Raw genomic sequence first — 19,969 nt, 5'->3', positions numbered from 1 at the left:
GCGCGCTTTCGGGTTCGATTTGCATAACAATAACATTTAAATTGTACGAAATGTCACCGCCACCCACTCACACACACACTCGCAGAAACACAAACACTAGGAAAGCGACAGAGACAGAGCCAGTATTTCAAACAATAAGGGATCATCCCAGACCAACCAGGATCGAAACACAGCTAGCAGGCTAGCAGATTCGGGATAGATACATAGGTCAAACCCAGAGCAACCCCCGCTGTTGCTTAAATCTGGAGTTTGGTCGGATTTACTACTGTTCCCTAAGCGAGAGAGCGTGTCGGTTCTCTTGTTTAGTGCTCGCTTGGCCAGGGTGGCGTGGAGGAGTCCTCGACGCAGTGGGGAGCAGCGGACGAATTTTCCAAACTGTCGCACATTGTTAGCAACATTATGCAAATGAGCCGTGTGATACCCGGTTTGTGACAGTTGAGGTAAAGTTGAGTAGATGGAAATATGGCATGAAAACTTACATAGTTTGTGTGTTTCTTCGTGTGTTCTAAGACGATGAATCATGATTTTAAACTGAGAAGATATACTTTAAAATAAGAACTGCAAGACAACATTGTATGCACATTAGACTGCCCCAAATTTGTATGGGAAATTCCAAACCTGTGAAATTGATCCTAGTCCTAGTACAAGATCTCATGCCAAATTTGGGCCAGATCGGATCACGGGAAGGGGTCGCTCAACGAGCTTTAAGTTTGTATGGGATTTCGAGACATTTTTTTCGGGAGAAACATGAAAAACCAGTTTTTCATCAATAACTTTGGTTTCCATCGGCCGATTTCTTTCAAAAACGAGTTTTCTTAAAGCTTGAACTATGAAAAATATGTCATCCGAAGACTGCATTTCAATTAGAGTTAAGATAAGGAAGTTATAAGGCTTCAAAAATGAGCAAACTTTTTTAAGGATGGTATTCATCACTGTTAAAGAGTCGGGGCGGTCGAACATATCGACGCCTCATTAACAGTGCTGAATACCACCGTTAAAAAAGTTAGCCCATTTTTGAAGCTTAATAACTTTTTTATCTTAACTCTTAGCGAAATGCAGTCTTCGGATGAAATATTTTTCATAATTTAGGCTTTAAGAAAACCCGTTTTTGATCGGCAGACGGAAACCAAAGTTATTGATAAAAAACTGGGTTTTCATGTTTCTCCCGAACAAAATGTCTCGTAATCCCATACAAACTTCAGGCTCGTTGAGCGACCCCTTCCCGTGTTCCGATCTTGCCCAAATTTGGCATGAGATCTTGTACTAGGCCAAGGATCAATTTTAGCCTGCTGCGCATAACTTTTTCAAAAGTCGGGTCATTTGCACATGTGTTTTTCTAAATTTTTATTTTTCTATAGCGTTATATTTGAAATATTTGAGCACTATTTCGAAAAAGTAGGTCCTATAAATTGAAACCTCTGAATCATTGAATTGCCTGGGACGTATTTCGCCAAGTAATTTTAGCTGAGTTTCTTCAAGTGTTGGGATAGAACTTTTTGACAAATTATAAATATTTCTATTCAGAATTTAATTTGTAAGTTTTTCTATGTAACATAGTTAATCAGGGCCGGATTTAGCCATCGGGGCAATTTTTCTCGGGAGCCCCTGTGAATAGATTTTTTTCATATGCCACCCCATAGAGTACATAATATTCATTCCGGACCTGATAACATTTGGAATTCAACGTGAGAATTTCAAAATTTAATTTTGTTTTTATCATAAAACATAGAACTCTAGGCAATTTTGAAGCAACAGTTTGAATCAAAGGACAAACAAATTTGACGACAAAATGGAATGGAACGTCAATGGAGGTCAAGCTAAATCCAAAGAGCGAAAAAACTGAAATATCGAAATGTGTGGATTTCAAACTGTCCGGTGCAACAAAACACCAAAAAGTATGAATGCAAACTTTTTGGCTTTCTCGACGGTAATACCTTTTCTATATTGTCAAGTCGAGAAAATTCTGTGTCAGATCGACATTTGCTTCATTTGCTTCCTGTTTCAAAAACCTCCCAGACAACCATTTGGTGGGTATTTCGAATTTGCAATACAAATATTTATACGCACAAATAAACGTGTAAATAAATCGTATATAATGTAGCAAAACCAGTAAATACGTATCATTTTGGAGGCCGTATAAGTATGGGAGAGTGGGGAATCATGGGCCATTTTTTTTCGTTGTTCCATAACTTCTTTATTATAAAAGATAAAATGAAAACAAAAAATGGTTTGGTTTTCTACATTTTCAAGGTTTCATAACGTACTTTTTTAAATTTTTTAATATGTAATTTTCCCCTAATTCCGACTGTTTGAAAAAAAGCAATATTTTTTGGATTTTGAAAAATGGTGGCGAATCGTGGGCCACCAAATCCAAATTGACCCAATAACATGCAAAGTTTATTAGTTGACCCAAAACTGTGATTCTCTAATTCATTTCGTTTTTTTTAAGCAATTTCAGATGATGAAATAAAAAAGAGAGCTGTGCATGATCGCATAGATTCCAAAACCTGGCTCGCGAACGTTTTGGCAAAATTTCTTATATAAGATGGACAAAATATTTTTCATAACTCTTCATTTGGCATAAGAAAACTTTACAGATAGGTGAAACGTGTTTTAAGTTCTGAATGTGTGTAAAAACATAAAAATATAGGTGATTCACGATGTGTGGCCCACGATTCCCCACAAGCTATGATTTGCAAATTGGTTGCGTTTGTGTGACTTATTGATGTTTCATCAAAAATTCCTTTTCCACGTGAAAGATCATGACAAAACTAAGATCATAAGCGTATGAGCATATTTTTGTTATGCACTTTAGGTTCCCCACCGATGAAATTAGCGGGTGATTTTTTAATTATGTAAGTCAAATTTTCTTACATTTTTTAGCTTGATAAATAAAAGAAACATATGATGCGTATTTCAGTCAACAACATATAGGAAGACATGCTCACGCAAAGCGACGACGATGACAGTTGGTTTGAGATTTTTATCTTAACACACATCTGAGATATTAAAAGTGGCCCACGTTTCCCCATGGCCCACGATACCCCACTCTCCCCTACATTAGCACAAATATTCTTGACTTGGATTGTATTGAATTACGATTTGCACGATTTGTCTTGCGAATTATTTACGACTACCCATATTCTTTTGATTGAGGTTTTTTGGCTTACTGGTCTCATAGTATATTCCGATTGCCATTGGGGCAACTTGCGGCAGTTCATGGATGTTGCAAAGTATCGGCCAAAAGTTCTTTGAACTGATCTTATGGATTGGCAGGCCGTCTACGATGAGCGATATTGATGATGGCTTATTAATTGAAGTGAAGGCTTTGTGCTGGCAGCCTTCAACATCCTGATGCCTATACTTTCCACCATTCCCCATACTGATTATGCTCAGATTTCTTGGCGTCCTCAAAATGGTGCGGGCATCGCTCGGAAGATTTAGATGTAAGTCAGAGTTCAGAATTCCTACAAGGGAGTTCAAAGCAGCGTGGGTAATATGGAATTCGGTAGACCAGTTTAGAATTTTATCAACAAGTCTTGTGCTGTCAGCTAAAAAAATAAAACTGTAATTTAAGCATATAGGTGAATTACAACAGTATCAGAGATTCCTTTGCTTCCTGAACCCTATCGGAAATTTCCTGTGAATTTTTATTTTCATCGACAGGATACAGCATCGGCCTGGGTAGAAAAGTTTTGCCGCCGCTCTCAATATAAATACTCTGGGAAGAACTTTTATTACCAGCAGATACCTTAGTACTTTTGTATCGCTGAACTAATTGACTGTAGGTACCACTCTTCCGACATTTTGTATTTTTTCTTTTTAAAATTTTATCTCTCATTTTGGCAATCTGGTTTTATAGAATGAAAAATGTACTTTCTGCTAAGATCTAATACCTGGTTGTTATGATAATATAATTCGTATTTCATGTTAAAAAAAACTTAATTTCGAATTATTTTATGCATAGTACGACAAAATCTGTCAATCATAGCTGATCATCGTATATCGGTCGTTTCACGGATTTTTTGCGAATTGTCGAACACGCAGGTCGAGTTCATATGTACATAAATACGAGTCTCTCTTCTTGTCGTAATAAAATCATGCAATGCATTTAAATATGATAAAGAATATGCATGGGCCGCATATTGTAGGTGCAGATATACGAAAATGAGTTTAATAACACTCTAAACGCTATAATCTGTAAAATAAAATACGACTTCTGGTCGTCTGGGCTACCCTCTAGGAACTGGATGTACTTTACCCCCAAGAGAAGATAAAGGCAACTAATCTGAAGAATGGATTATAATTTTAAGTGGCATGCTCGGAGGAATGAAAACTAGAGAGAATTATTTTTATAGAAATATGAAAAAAGTGGATAGACAGGCATTAGTGCGCCAATAGGAGAAAGCTTGATAGGTGTTGAAATTTTAGGCGAGAGGAAATGTTGATGAAAAGCTCCCATGAATTGTACCGCCTTTGCTCTACACTAGCTAGCTATACATGAGAAACTGAGAAACAGAATTCCCATGTATAGCGAGCCCAGTTGTTTGAGAGAGTGGTTTTACACACACACTTCAAACGAGCAAACACGTAACAACTCATGGGCCTATTTAGCTGTCCTCATGCGAGAACAGTTTTCTATAATTTTTTTTTTAATTTATTCGATTTTATTACGACCGAAGAAGTTTGAAAAACTGTTGACGGTCTTTAAACGGTTATAATATTTTTCGTGTAGTGTTGTGTCCTATCTTTAAATACTACTTAAATTTAAAACTCTTTTAACTGCCTCTAAGGAAAAGGGAAGGAAGGAATAGGGATGGGGTTAAGGCCTGATGTTTGGAAAAGGAAGAATAAAAGGTGGATTTGGGGTGATACTTTAATTTCCTCATTAAATCTAGTTTTCATTTCGCCGAGCATGCAACTTAAAACTATAATCATAAAAATTACGGCAATTTAAATCATATATCAATCTTAGGAGACTGAGGCTTGGTATTTAGTCTTTTAAATATTATTGTAATATATTGAAAAGCTGTGGATAGATTATTTTGATACAAATATTTTAGGTTTTTGTGATAGAAGCTCGGTTTGAACGGAAACAAATCATTCAACACGTATCACATAAAAGCATCATTTATTAGCTGGAAGCTTTGATATTCTAGTTTTATATGATTTGAAAAAAACTTGCCGAAGGAACACAAACTGAACTTAGAATAGACAAAGAACTACGAAAATATTTTTTAATGAACCTCAATATTCTTATCAAACCATTTCATTCTCAAAGATTTTTACTAAATTGCAAGCTACAGTAATAAAATGACCAATGGTCCCTTTTTTAATAATCTTCCATACTGACAACAATTTTGACAAGGTACCTCTGAAAAAGTTAGGAAATAATGTGAAATAATACTACGAATATTTTGACCCAACTCAATCCAACTCACGTAGAAGTTCCATAATAGCCAGAAGGCAAACCAGAAAGTTTGTAAAAAGTTGCTTAGAAAGCACATCATCCAAGATGCATAAAATTTTTTGTTCCAAAATTATACCGTTCGGAATTTGGAAGCAGCATAATGGCTTATTGAAAAGCACATGAACTTCCAACTCGTTAAAGGCGCAGAAAACGTACAAATGTTACTGAACCACTTGTTTTTGACTTAAAAGTTTGTATAGAGTTCGGAATTCCAAGCGGGACAATGTATTCGTTTCTCTCAAGTACCTTTTGTTCAGCCAAATGTGAACTTTGAATTCTACCAGATATACTTAAGTTTCTATTATATTTGATTCTACCTTTTAAGGCATTTTGTGCCTTTTGGTTACTTGGGTAGTTCTTGATATTCTTTAATTCGTTATTTGATATTCTTTAATTCGTTATTTGTCAATCCCCGACATAAATTCTCTGTTTTAGGAAAAAAAAATCCAAGATACAAATAAACATGTTCTTCTTTCAACCATTGGTGTGCTTCACCGAAAGCAGAACATATTTTCCCTTTATGTCAATTGGGTGGTAACATTAAGATTTGATACTTAGAATCCGAAATTAAAAGAATGAAAGAAAAGAATCAAATTTTAATTTCATGGAAATGCAGATAAGAGTTCGAAAGCTTAATTCAAAATTTGAAAACAAATTAATTTTTTTTAATTAATTTAATTCATAAACCTTAAAAATATAGTATAAAATTTCAAAGTTACATTACTTAATTAGCGTTTTCTACCCTATTTTTCCTGACAAACATTTAAATGTGATTCGAAATATTTACCAACTTACTTCTAGTTATTCCATCTTAAGTCACGTATACTTTTCAGAAACGTAAATGAATCTACAATGGGGAAATATCTCACCATATTTTTTTTTGTAAAACATTCATTGGTTTAATCAACAAAATGTCTTCAGTTTTAACAAACTACATGAAAACGTGTTGTAATATCTTATCCACCAAGTTTTGTAACTCTTCAGTTATTTAAAACCATATTCCAGTTTCTCTTATCAATTTTAAATTCAAATTTGAAAAATAAATAAAAAATGAAATTCAAATATTAATTTAAGAATCAATGCCAAAACAAGAACTGTAAAATTAATTATTCATATTTCAAGTGTTAATTTAAATTCCGTATCTTTAAAATAACTCAGTATCTGAAACAAAGATCTCGAGTATTCAGAGAAATCATGAAACCCAAAAAACAACACAAGAATTGAAAATCTTAGTGAATTGAATTTCAATTGTAAAACCTGGAAGAAGATAAGATTAGAACACATAAATACAGTAATTTTTCGATTTTATCACGGTCAAAAGATGTTTACCGTAAATATGGCGAAACCGTGAATTTGGCAAAACGAAAAATTAATGAGGAAAAAAGTATATATTATCAGAAACGGAAACGTTTTAAATAAAAAAAAATTTAATCATAAGATGTAATGATCAAAGTTTGCTAAACACAAAGGATCGATTTAAGATCAAATTTCAAGATTTTAAGATTTTTTCTTGCAATAAAACCATGTAGAATATCAACTTGATAGTCTACATCTAATTAAAGTGAATTATTTAGTTTTTACGGAAATTTAACAGTTGTTATCTCTTATATCGATTTTGAAAAAGAATTCAAAGAAAGCTGCATCAAAAAAAAAATATTCAGCAAATTTCAAATATCAATATTTTAATTTTTACACCTTTGATTAACTTAAATTTTACCTTTTCAAAAAATATTTTGAAATTTGCTCACCCTAGACTTTTAAAGTGCGTTCCTCGAAATTTGCTTTATGGGCAGATAATTCTTTCTTTTTCATATGTAGAAAAACAAAAATCTTGGTCATTTTTTCATATTGAAAGGCAATGCTCGTAGCATTTCATTTTGATCATCCAAAATTATCAATTTAGACCATGGGTGGCCAAATCATGGCCCGCGGGCCACATGTGGCCCGCGACCAACTTTTTGTGGCCCGCGAAGCTCTTTTTGGAAAAAACAATGTTCTATCAATTGAACGTTTTTTTGGCCTGCGTAGATATATTATTTGATTAAATATATGTGAATCTACACTTAATAAATTCAAAACAAAGATCTCAAAATCTCTTTGAATTGATAGAAGTCAAAGGGGTAAGAGAGTATAAGAACTAATTTCAAGAAAACACCCTTGTGTGTTTGGCCGTTTTCCATACATTTTTCGAAAATATGCAATTTTTTCCGAACTTAAAAGTATACGAATATAAGTAAAAAAAAAATTTTTTAAATTACCAAGTGTAATTCGAAGCATTTAGAATCGTTTGGTGTTATTTAACTAAAATCGATCATTTTTGCACTTATACTTAGCTGCCAGATTGCCTGGTTTCATTCAGGGGTGGCCCGGATGTTTAATATAAAATTTGGGAACAGTCCGGCCCGGCTGGTTGCCTGGATTTCATCGAAAAATCTCGGGTTTTGCCCGAATTTATTCACTTTATTTGGCAAATCAAACAAATTAAAGTTAAATGGTGTTGACAAATGTTTTTATTGATGGCTTAAAAACAAAATTTTTAGGCAAGTTTTATAAAAATAATCATGAAAGGTTTTTAATACGATTTTAAATCTGTTGATGAATTTTGATGATTTTTTTTTCATATTTTTATCTCGACTTTTGTTGAGTAATTTCAAGGTTTTGACAGAATTTGCCTGTATATTGCCCGAATTTTCGGTCGTCAGTTTTAAAACCAAATGCCCGGATTTTCCCAGGTTTTCATGTGAAATTACTCAGATTGGCTCTGAGGGCCTCATATAATTTTACAAAAAAGGCCACTGAATGAACAAAACAATTACAATTACAATTACTTCGCGTCTACATATGATTGATATGAAGAGCATTTAAGCTAAGCTTGCCAGATTGCCCGGTTTTATCCGGGTTTGCCCGGATATTTGATGCAAAATTTCGAGAAAGTCCGGTCCGGCCCGGTTGCCCGGATATCGTGAAAAAAGTCCGGATATTGCCCGGATTTTTTCACAATTTTCACAAAGAAACCAAAAATATCAAAGCTTTTGAGTAAGTTTCAGCAAAATCAATTAACGGTATGGAAATTTTCAACGGTTGTTTCAAATAATTTCGCTGATTTACTTTTATAAACCTTTAAATATTTAAGTGTTCCAAAAAGTTTTTGGAAGTCTGCAATTACATTAATAAAATATTAATTTCATTTTTTTTTGCATTTTTTCTTTGATTTTATGTTTAATAACACCTAAATTTTGTCCGGTTATTGCCCGGTTTTTGGATTTGAAAAATTGAAATCCATGCCCGGATTTTGCCAGGTTTTTTTGAAAAAATGCCCGGAATTGCTAGGCCCGGATGGGAGTGGAAAAAATTCTGGCAACCTTAATTTAAGCAGACTCTAGTTTTAATATTGAAGAGTTTTTATAGCCTTAGTTATGCTTTTACAACAACTTCAACCATTCGTAACTTGAATTCTATTTAAAAAACTTCGTTCATCCATCAAATTTTAATAACTTTTGTAATTTATGTAAAGTTTGCTCCTTATTTTTTTCCAATTTGTTATTTTTTGCTAAGCTTTAACGAAAAAGGGTATATTTATGAAAATTAAACCAAATCCTTGTATTTTATTATTGGCAACGTGAACGACTATTTTTAGCAAATTTTTTTTCTTTAAAAAGGAAAATGATTAAAAACAATTCAATTTGTTTTCATGCTGTTTATAGAAGGCTTTCACAATACACTTGTCAAATCGAGATACTGAAAATTTGAAAAGAGTTGGATTGAAATGAGGTTGAGGTTCGTACTCTGAAAAATTGATATTATTTATGATACTTTTAACTAAAATTCGTTAAATAGACTATTCTTTTAAATTTCAAAAGCTTGTGAACGTTACTTTTTTACAACAATTCAATTCTAAGACTTTTTTTTAATTTGTTTACCAAATTTTTTAACTTCAAAATTTTTGAAAATGGGCGCTAATTGTTTAGATTTGAAGACCATTAAATTGATTTAATGTTCATTGTAGTCACACGATTTGACATTTCTGGGATGGATAAACCAAGGAGGTTTTAAATCCCTTGAAAAAAATGCTTAAATACATAAGTTGGAAATGATACTTCATTTCGTACTGCGTTATATTTCTACTATTATTCAAATGGAGCAAAATTTGTTTAAATATGCAAGTAACAAAAATGATTTATTAAGATGAATCTATACTCGATGTAACCTAGGCGTTTTTAAAAATCTGTTATTATTTGTTTTCTTTGAATAATCCAGAACAATTTAATTTTTGGCCCGCCAGCCAATCTCATTTCTGAAATTTGGCCCGCCTGTTGAAAATGTTGGCCACCTATGATTTAGACAATACTAAAGGCTATCCAATTAGGATTGCGCACACCACCCTTGCACAATTTAAATAATAAAATCAGATACACTTATTGTTTTTCAAAAACTCTTAAATTTAATGGTTTCTGGATGATTTCTAAAAAATCGTGATAAAATCGAAAGAATAACCGTGATAAAATCGAGCGTGAATTCGGCGGGTATTGATTGAATCGAACCGTGATAAAATTGAAAAACTACTGTATTCATGTTTAATGAATCATTCATAGAAATTCGCAATTCAACTTGGTATGAGAATATTTTTATGACGAAAATAATTTGAGAACGGTCGATTGGAATTACTTCAGTAGAGGATAATTTCAAAATAAAAGACTCTTAAAATCAACATAATAAAACATAGATTCAATTTGAAGGAAAAACTAAGATTTTCAAATGCAAGACTGAAACTGGTATGTAAAATTTATACAGAATCTCAGTATAGAAAAACGGTTGCATTTAAGCTTTTTATTGATGATTTTTTTAAATAGATTTTCGGAAAAATGGTGTAAAATGTTAAAACTTTTGCATATTTTTTTAACGCTCAAAAAATTCAAAAAATGATAATAACTGTTATTTATTCAAGTTTTGACAAAGTTGAGAAAAAAATATTACAATACTACCTTTTTTTTGTCCACATTCCCTGAATTAACTCGGACACGTCAGCAATCTACGGCCGGGCCCTCAAATTGTCAAAATTTTAAAAAAATGTCGGTTTGAATTCAAGTTGGGCTCATATTTTTTATAGGTCAGCCTTAGCAAATTGGTCTTTTGGAAGTTTGAAACGTGATTAAAAGAACGCTGCTGATGTGATTGAATGAAAAAAATAAGTATTTTTACTCACTTTCTTGTCGAGTTTTCGAAATACCGTAAACAAGTTTTCAGTTTTTTTTGTAATTTTTCAACAACAAACAGTCTTGGGGTGAAATATTTGTCTCAACTTAGGCTTTAAGAAAATCAACCATAGTAAACAATTGGCTAGTGTTGAAAAAAGTTATTGATTATAAACCAGCATTTTTTGTTCCTCCTGGGCAGAATACCTAAAAATTTTATTCACGTTTGAGACTCTAGCAACCTCTCCTTATGGTCAGAATTGGCATTGCTGTGACAGCCTATTTCGAGTTTTCCAGAAGAACTAAAATTAAAAAATTTTCAGCGAATCGAGCAAATTTGATTGAATTTTGAAATAAACATGAAATACATGCACGCTACTTTTTACACACATAAAATGTTTATGTTTCAACTCAGGATGGATCGGTGACTGACACAATTAAGCCTGCAGATTTTTTGCATTGATACAATTTTGGTACAGCTATAGTAAGGCCGAAACAAATGTTTAATGTTTATTGTTAGAAGTACGTGAACCTGTCAGTTACAAACTATAGTTCAAACAAGGATATGAATTTGAAATCCTTCTTTTGACACTCGGAGTTGAAACATCATCACGGAGGGGAGGAGGATAATTAGAAGTAATGCAAAAAATAATAAAATGAAATAAATTGCACAAAAGATCGTATGCACAAAAATTGCACAACATTTTCATTGCATAATAATGATAAATTATTAACAAAAATTTAAAAAAATCTATATGTTTATTTAAATTATTAAGAAGAGGCGATAAAACTCCCATCTTCTAGAGTTTGTCTATTCGTTTTTGTAAAACAGAGGTTTCAAAACTAAAACTTGATATTTGTACCGGCCTTATCAATTTGGCGATACTGCATGTTTACGTCTTTTTGTGAGAACGTGCATGAACTATTGTACTTCGAAAAATGATTGATTTTTTGATTAACAAAATAAGGCATAGATGATTTTTCTGAAATATGTTTCATTTTCAATCACTTTTAAATTTTTTTATTCAAATTTGTAAAACGTTTTCTCATTTCGTGTCTCTTAGTCTACTTCTTTTACATTTTTTCACACCAAATATGTTTTAGTTAAGTTTAGTTTAGTTTCTTTATTCAGTTTTATATACAAACATTTACATTTTTTATGATAAGTAAAGTATTTAAATTTTATATTGGTTTTATTTTAAACCCAAATCAGACGAATTTTCTTAAACAAGCTTTTGTTTGAAAGAAGCTACAATGATATCAAATGGCACGAAATAAGAAAACGTTTAAAAATATTAGAAATAACAAATTCAAAGCTTATAAAAAATCAAACACCATTATAATCAATTATTTTTCCGATCATACTCAAAAAAATATAATATATTTCGAAGTGATGTAGAGCTCTACGTTCTAACTATAAGGCATTAGCATGCAGTATCCCATTCATATATCATAAATGACATAGATTACTGTGAAGCATAAATGCATCTATCCAAGGTGAATCAAATCTCGATTTATTTACAATTTGGTAGTTTCGCCCTATTGATTTTCGCTCGTATTTTGTTCCAAAGTTTAAAACTAAACTAATCAATTACCTTAAGATTTTCGTGTAAAGGCAGAATACATTCCCATTTTCAAATTCAAAACTAAGTAATTTGTGACCCAAAACTAAGTGCCGTCGTATGAACTCAAAATTGAGTTCTCAATTTTCTCCTTGAGGCAGCTCATAACTGCGACCTCAAAAATTCTTAATTCCTCAAACCAGAGCTTTAATCGGAGAAATTCATCAATTGGAGAACCAAGTTTTTTTGAATACTTCACATCATTCGCAAATATAATCATCCGACCCATAAAACATGAGCGCCTTACAGAGCAACGAAATTTCCAACCAAGCAGCTGTTGCATCCAGCGGTGGAATAACGGAGGCCATTCAATTAGAGTTGAAAAAATAAATACCTCTTAGTGATCTTTTCAATGAATTGATGAATTCAGTTTCATTTAATCCTCATATTATGATTGTTTAAAAATCCAGTTATTAAAGGTAAACAGTTGTTCTATTACTTGCTCTAAACTCAAATAAAAAATAATCTAGGCTTGCTACTTTCTTTAACATTCTGCTTAAAGCGGAAAAACTTAACTTTTAGCTCGGCCTTGTTTCGTGGAACTTATTTGGAAAATGCCTATAAAACTCAAAATTGAGGTCTACTAGTGAACTCGCATTTTGAACCAAAAGTAGTTAATTTTGAATTTGGAATCGGGAGCGTGTATTTGTTTATAAACATTTTCATTACGAATATTTTACTGCGATCCGTCCCATTTAAACTAAAGCAGGTAATTATACATACATTTGTTGAAAAATAAAACCTTAAAAGAAATATTAGTTCATTTTAAGTATAGCATATTTTCAGACTAACCTTATTTCTTTGGAATCCTTCTTTTTTAGTGAACGACCAAATTGAAATTTGGCATGTGACCTTCTGGTAAGTTTATAAATAATTTTGACTTGGAGCGAGTGCGATTTATCATGTTTCATTCTTCCTATACTATGATAAGCGTACTGCGGTTCGGTAAATTATTAAAAACTGCAAAAAATACTGTTATGTTAAAGTATCTAAAACTTCTTCAATTTTTAACCGATTTTGATAAATAACCACTTGAAATCTTGGTTTTAAATTGAAGTTTAAGCGCGGAAGAAAATCAGATTTTTTTTATGTTACCATCGAGTCTTAAACTTTCGCTGAAACAAAATTTTCTCTGAAAAAATGCGTTGTTTATAATTTTTTCCATCATAAAGTCACTAATATCAACAATACTGTTGATCATACGCAAAAACAGTGTTTAGATGATCGATAGAAAATTTATTCATCTTCAATATGCAAAAGAGGGATTTAGAATTACTGTTAAGCCGTCCGAAATATTTTAATCTAAGTACAAGAACTTTTTCATTTTTCCGAAATTTCATAATTGGAACATAACTCAATAACGGTTCTACTGAGATTTTTTTGAATTTCATTTTCGGATGCAGCGCCCGATTTCAAATTAAAAATGACCTTCAGTTTACCAAGTTCAAAAATGCTGTAAACTAGTGTAATCAGAAAACTTTATAAAATTTTGATATAAAGTATTTGCGCTCAATCCTCATGAAGGAACAATTCAAGAAAATCGTTTAGAGATTGTCTATTGTTTATTGTTTAAAAAAACCATCTGACGTAAGTGTCTTAATAGTTTCCTTTAATCTGTTTCTATCCAAACGTACATTCAAACTGAAAATGGTCATCGGTTTTTGAATAGTGATAACATTTTTGAAGAGACTTTATCAAATATAATTATTATTTTTTGAGAACCCGTTAGAGGCCATTTTAAGTTTGAAGTCACAATTTTCGCAACTTCTTTTTCTCTGAGATTTTCATCCAGTATGGATGATTTATCCCTTATTTCGCCTAAAGTCGTTAAAAAGTTTGAAGCCATCTAATACCATGCTACGTTGATGTCTTGCTTTTAAGCACATATTTCCGCATCTTTTGTAGAAACCATAACAAGTATTGAAACAATCTTCCATATCCATAATCAAGCCTACAGATAACTTTTTGGTTTAGATATTGACTTTTTCTAAAATTACCTGTAGGTATAATACTGGTATATTAATTCGTAAATAATAAGATAAGATCACCATCGTTTTAGTTTTCTGTTAAAAATGTCATCATAATTAGATACTGACCATATTAGGAAAAATCTTTCCTAGAAATATTTCCAAACCTACCTTTGAAATGCTTCGGGCAGCAGACGAACTCGACGCCGGAGAACAGCGAGATGCCGCAGGGCAGCAGCATGGCGAAGCTCCTCATTTGCATGTTCCGGTCCTGGCAGGCGGCCGCCCCAGTTTGGTTCCACCTGATGAAGGGCCAGCAGCGGGACGCGTTGTGGATGTGATCGAACAGGCATCCTTCCGGCACTAGAAGCGCGTCCGATTGGAACGGACCTTCTGGAAGCAGATCGGATCAGAAAAGCGTTTCACGTGGGAGTTAGATGGTTGTTAAGAAAAAAAAAGTGAGTAAATTGAAAAAATAAAACTTTGCAAGATGATTTAGGACCGGATTGAGATTAATCTTTTCCAAGGCGATATATGAGCAAGCGAGGGAGCATCATGTGTGTTGATGTTTATTTGAGGATTGAGTTGGGTGACCCTCTCGATGGACCAGCAACGGTTTGTAATAGGATTTGTTATTGATTCGTCCCATGGGATTTTCTTCCCAGGCCTGGGCTTGGGTTCCCCGGAATGCTTGGGGCTATGAATGGACGGCCATTCAGAGGCTTCCTTGTGATCGATAAAGAACCCATTTGCCAAGGGATGTTTTCACTTTTCGACCTATTTCGGTCAGCTGAGACTGGCTTAGGACTTTTTGATACATTTAAGTCCACGGTTCCTGCGAGTCATTTGGAAGTCTCTTGAAGCTTAGACTACCGTTGAAATGAAAACCATTAAAATTTGCCAACTTTATTAGAAAAATTATAAATGGAATGTTTCTTAAAATGAAATTTCAAGTCTTTAAGGCCTCGTTTTCACAAAATTTCTTAATGATACGTGCATAAATGAAATGTTGCACACATTATAACAGTCGAAAAATTGAGAAGTTGAAGCTGTTCCCTAGCCTAAATTCACCTATGGTGGAAAGAGAAGCATATTGTTTGCCAGATTTGACAGCTAATTTTAAAGCTCCAGCAGAACTTTCAACTGTTATACAGACATCAAAAGTCTACATCTAGGGGCTTTTCTATTGATGAGTGCAATAAATGCACTTAAATAATGATTTAAAAATCATTGAATATAGTGGTTGATAACTTCTAATAGTATAAAAACGAGTTCATTTCATTTTTAAAAAATATTCTGATGTTTTGAAACCCTAGATTGTCTTGAAAAGTGTATATTACGTATTGAATTTTAAAGATGAACGCATCAATACGTATACATGAATAATGAGTTTTGTGAAATCGCGGCCTAAAATGAAGAATTTTAATATTAAGGGTATCATCATGCCATGTCGTCACGACAAAAAATACGTTATAAGCGTTTTCCAGCATACATTGATTAGATATAATTAATTGTAAACATTAGGCTGCAAGCAAAAAGTTTAAAGAAAAAGTATTTAATCGTTAATAAAGTGATGATATTTATTATACCAAGGCTTTTTTTTTTTAATAATTTGAAATTAATCTGCTCGGTTTAGTTAATATATATATCACGCATGTTTTTTCTGGGTTTCCGACAAATGATTTTCCAAAATAACCGAGGTTAGATTTTTTTTCGCGAAAAGATCTAAATCCTATAGAAAATGATAAATGAAAATAAAAAAAATTAAACGTATGAGAAAAATTCAGAAGCCATTTTAAGGCCAAAAACAAGTTTCAAAATAAGGCATGTCCCAATAAACTGAGTGGATTTGGAGTCATTTTTGAATTTCTCTAACTCTGGGGTCTAAAAAGCTTAGTTTTTGTTTAAAACTCATGCATAATTTTTCGAAGAATTTTCAAGTAACGTTTACATGAGTAAATTTTTAACTTTTAGGTTTGTACTGGAAAATTGATTATTTTGTTCTGAAAAATCAACATCATTTTTGTTTCTTCTGTGGAATCGAGCCTGCTGATGGTTTTTGTGCCAATTGATAAATTCTCTAAAGATAATTTTCCGTTGAACAACTAGCGAGGTATTGCATGACTGTTTTCCATGCAATGCTTTGCGAGACACAAGAAGTGATGTCAATTGAATTGATTGTTTATCATACATACCCCTGTTAAACAGCTAATAACTTTTTTGCCTTATACGATACAAAGTTTAGGACCTCGAAAAAGTTGTTCATCGGGAAATTTCCTTTAGGAGAATTTATAAATTGGCACAAAAACCATCAGCAGGTTCGCTTCCACAGAGGAAACGAAAATGGTTTTTCAGTAAAAAATATTCAATTTTCCCATACAAACCTAAAAATTTAAATTTACTCATGTAAACGTAACCTAAAAATTCTGCAAAAAAAATCACGGATGAGTTATGAACCACAACAAAGCTTTTTGGATCCCAGGGTTTGAGAAATTCAAAAATTACTCCAAATCGACTCAGTCTAATGTCATAATTCAAATTGCATCACCGCAAAAACGCTGTAGAAAATAACCCTTTGAAAATTGATGTCATAATAAATTGCATATAGATAGTTTGAATTGTATTTGTGACACTGTATTATTTAAATTGTCGATTTTTTTATCGTTGGAAAAAATGGCGTCACACGCAGAGAGACGATGCAAATGTATTTTGTACAGACTTAGGAAACACTCTCACCTTTTTCTCGGTACAATGCAAAACAACTTGAAATCGTGCAGTTTACGACGAGTTTTGTTTTCAAAAGTTATTTGGAACTCTAATTATTGAAATTAAGAATAAATATAGTCAAAATAGATGTTTAGTTAGTGATCATGAACATAAACGTGTGATGACAGTTTTAAGTGAAATATCTGTTCTTTAATCTGGGCCATATGAGGTAATTTTATACAAAACGGAAGCCAAGTATGTTTTTCCATGCTTAGTTAATTATTAATGATATTTCATTTATTTTATGATAAAATATAAAATAAAACTTTTATATGATTTTTTTTTTCTAAATTGCCATACATGCTTCAAGCATTTAATCATTTTTCTGGATCAAATTATCAATTTGCCAGTTGAAAAACAACTGAATCGATTTAAAAAAAAAAAAAAAAAAGTTGATATGAAATCGCCCTAATAACTGGTATGTTTTTGTAAAATTTGTATAGTTCGAATGGCGTCGATAAAATGAAGACAAATACAAAAAATTTGGTCAGCTAAAGTTTTTCGTATCTGGTTTTCCTTTTTTCGGGCAGTTTACGCTCCATTTCGATCGATATTCTCGATCGTTTCCTGATTCAAATAATGCCGTTGAGATATCTGAACCCAAGGTGCTCACTTTTTTTAAAACAAGAACATGAATCCTCTAAATGCACCAGAACCTCCCATTAAAAAATAAGTTCACTCCTGAGAAAGAAATGAAGAAAAAGTAGATGTTTGTACAGAAAAACCTGGAGCTTTGTACAAAATTTAATGAATTATGTAAGGCTTAAAAGGCAATTGCTCGGATATAGTTTTTAATTTGAATCAAATAAGCCTTAAGCTCACAAATTAGATATATTTATTGTCTGAAAGTTTGAAAAGAATCGGCCAACTAGTTCTTTTTATAGCTTTTTTTTTGTGATGTAATTTGAGTCGGGACAGGCCTTATAAAATTCAACATATATTTCAAATGAGAATTCATAGTCCAAAATGAATCATATTCGAATCTAGATTCCCTGAAAAAAACATTAAAATTATTGTTACCAGGAAAATTTATTAACATAACGTGTTTCATTTGAGATAAATTTGATGATAATTCGAAAAACTGACCTCTTATGCTGAAAATATGGAGGTTTATTTTAATGTTCAGAGGATCTGAGAATTATATAAAAACATGGAAAATTAAGTCTAAATTTCTAATTCAATTAAAAAAAAGAATTACAAAATAAATAAAGTTAAAGATAAAGGATTAATTTGCAAGATTATCAGCAATAAAAATGAAAAATGGGATTCGAAAAATTAAAAAAAAAATAGATTTCAAAAAGCCAGAATGTTTTTCAGAACTTAAGAACAGATTCTTAAATGCAGTTCAAAAGTTCGAAACAAAAAACAAAATCTAATTTGATTCGATTTTCTCAATCAAAAAAAATTAAAGTCTGAGTAATTTCTTCTCCAGGCATCATTCTGCATCAATACACAGAATTTTGATTCTTAAAATAAATTTATGTTAGTTGCCAGATATCTCTTTCGTAATTTCGAGTAAACATTGCTTATTTATTTTGTAATTAATTTTTGAATTTATACTTCTTCATCATTCATCAGGATCAAAATTGTTTTGGTGTACATTCTCAAATCATCTTTTTTTTTCAAATGTTTCTTCAAACGTACACTTTTGAATGAATCTGTAGGGGAGAATGAGGATTCAATCGCTATATCTTAGAACCGGAATTACTTACAAATATCAAATGTTCTAGAAAAATGTGCCGTATAGTACAAAACAACAATGCTATTAACGCAATAAATATAAAAAATATATATATTTTTCGAATTATTAAATTTTGCTTTAAAAATTTAACAATATGTGATTTAAGGTAGTTTTTTATCACTTTCAAAAGTTTCCTAAATGAAAAAAATTATAATAAAAACATTTATTCCAATATGTCAATCGTTCTATTGAACTTCATAATGCCATATTTTCAAAGCAATAGTAAACTATCATTTTCTTTAGAAAAAGTTTTGAAAAATGTTTGTTATGGTTTCAATTGATCCCTAGAGTCCAAAAAGATTTATTTTCCTTCTGAATGAATCTTAATTTTACTTATTACGAAATTACTAATATTTGTCCAATAACTAATATTTATTCAGAAATTCTCTGTAAAATGGGTCTCAAAATATTGTATTTATCTAAAGGCTATAAAATTAAGACTTAAAGTATGCAATGACTCTAGAGTAGTAGACATACCTTTAGAATTCTCTTTGTCTCATACTAACAAACTGTGAAATGAGAACTAATATGACAAAAATGGTCAACGGATCTTTTAACTTTGGATTTTGCTAGGTTTAAGCCTAGGTTCAGGGCATTCTGGATTAAGGATCAAGTCTCCTTGATTTAAGGACCAAGTATCCTTTAACTTAAATAACTTTTTTTTCGTCTCACGAGAATGCTTTTAATTCATTTACTGTATCGTTCTAACTTTTGCAGCATATAAACTTGAAATTACACGCTGTCGATAAATGCAAAAGACGACGAGTTGCTACACATTTCCAAAAAGAATATTATGAAAATAAGAAAAGGGAATCAAATATCCCCATTCTCCCCTATATGAAGAAACAATTAAATAGTGAAAATCCGAGTTTAAAAATTGTACAAGAGAACAGCATTTTTCCTGCGAATGTTCATTTCGAGTCTTTAGTCAAATTTTTTCTATGAAATAATTTTTTTAAAAATAGAATATTAAAATTTTGATTCATTTCTTTCACCCTTGAAAGCCGATTTTTTGCTTGTGATTAGGAATTCAAATTCATTAAACAACTTTGTTAAAGATCAAAAAACTTTTGACATCCGTTTTTAAATATAACAAATACTTTGAATTTAAATTCTTCAAAACCTCCTCACAAATCCATTTCATCAAAATTCGCGGAATAAAAACAAAAAGTAACCTTCACCTTTTGTCCTATTAAGCAGTAAAAATTGCT

The 19,969-nt window shown here is 31.9% G+C and overlaps 1 protein-coding gene across 3 annotated transcripts in view; it reads right to left on the bottom strand.

Moving 5' to 3' along the window:
* The window catches only part of LOC129755331 (amyloid-beta-like protein), a 427,746-nt gene that overhangs the window by 195,818 nt on the left and 211,959 nt on the right, over nucleotides 1-19,969 (bottom strand). For all 3 annotated transcript variants that reach the window (XM_055751765.1, XM_055751766.1, XM_055751767.1), the window contains exon 5: nucleotides 14,423-14,644. In XM_055751765.1, coding sequence (XP_055607740.1) covers nucleotides 14,423-14,644 — 222 coding nt within the window. The remainder of the gene's footprint in view (nucleotides 1-14,422; nucleotides 14,645-19,969) is intronic.

This window comes from Uranotaenia lowii, chromosome 3, assembly GCF_029784155.1.
Source record: "Uranotaenia lowii strain MFRU-FL chromosome 3, ASM2978415v1, whole genome shotgun sequence".
Taxonomy (NCBI): Eukaryota; Metazoa; Arthropoda; class Insecta; order Diptera; family Culicidae; genus Uranotaenia; species Uranotaenia lowii.
This window is presented reverse-complemented; position numbering and strand designations above follow the sequence as displayed.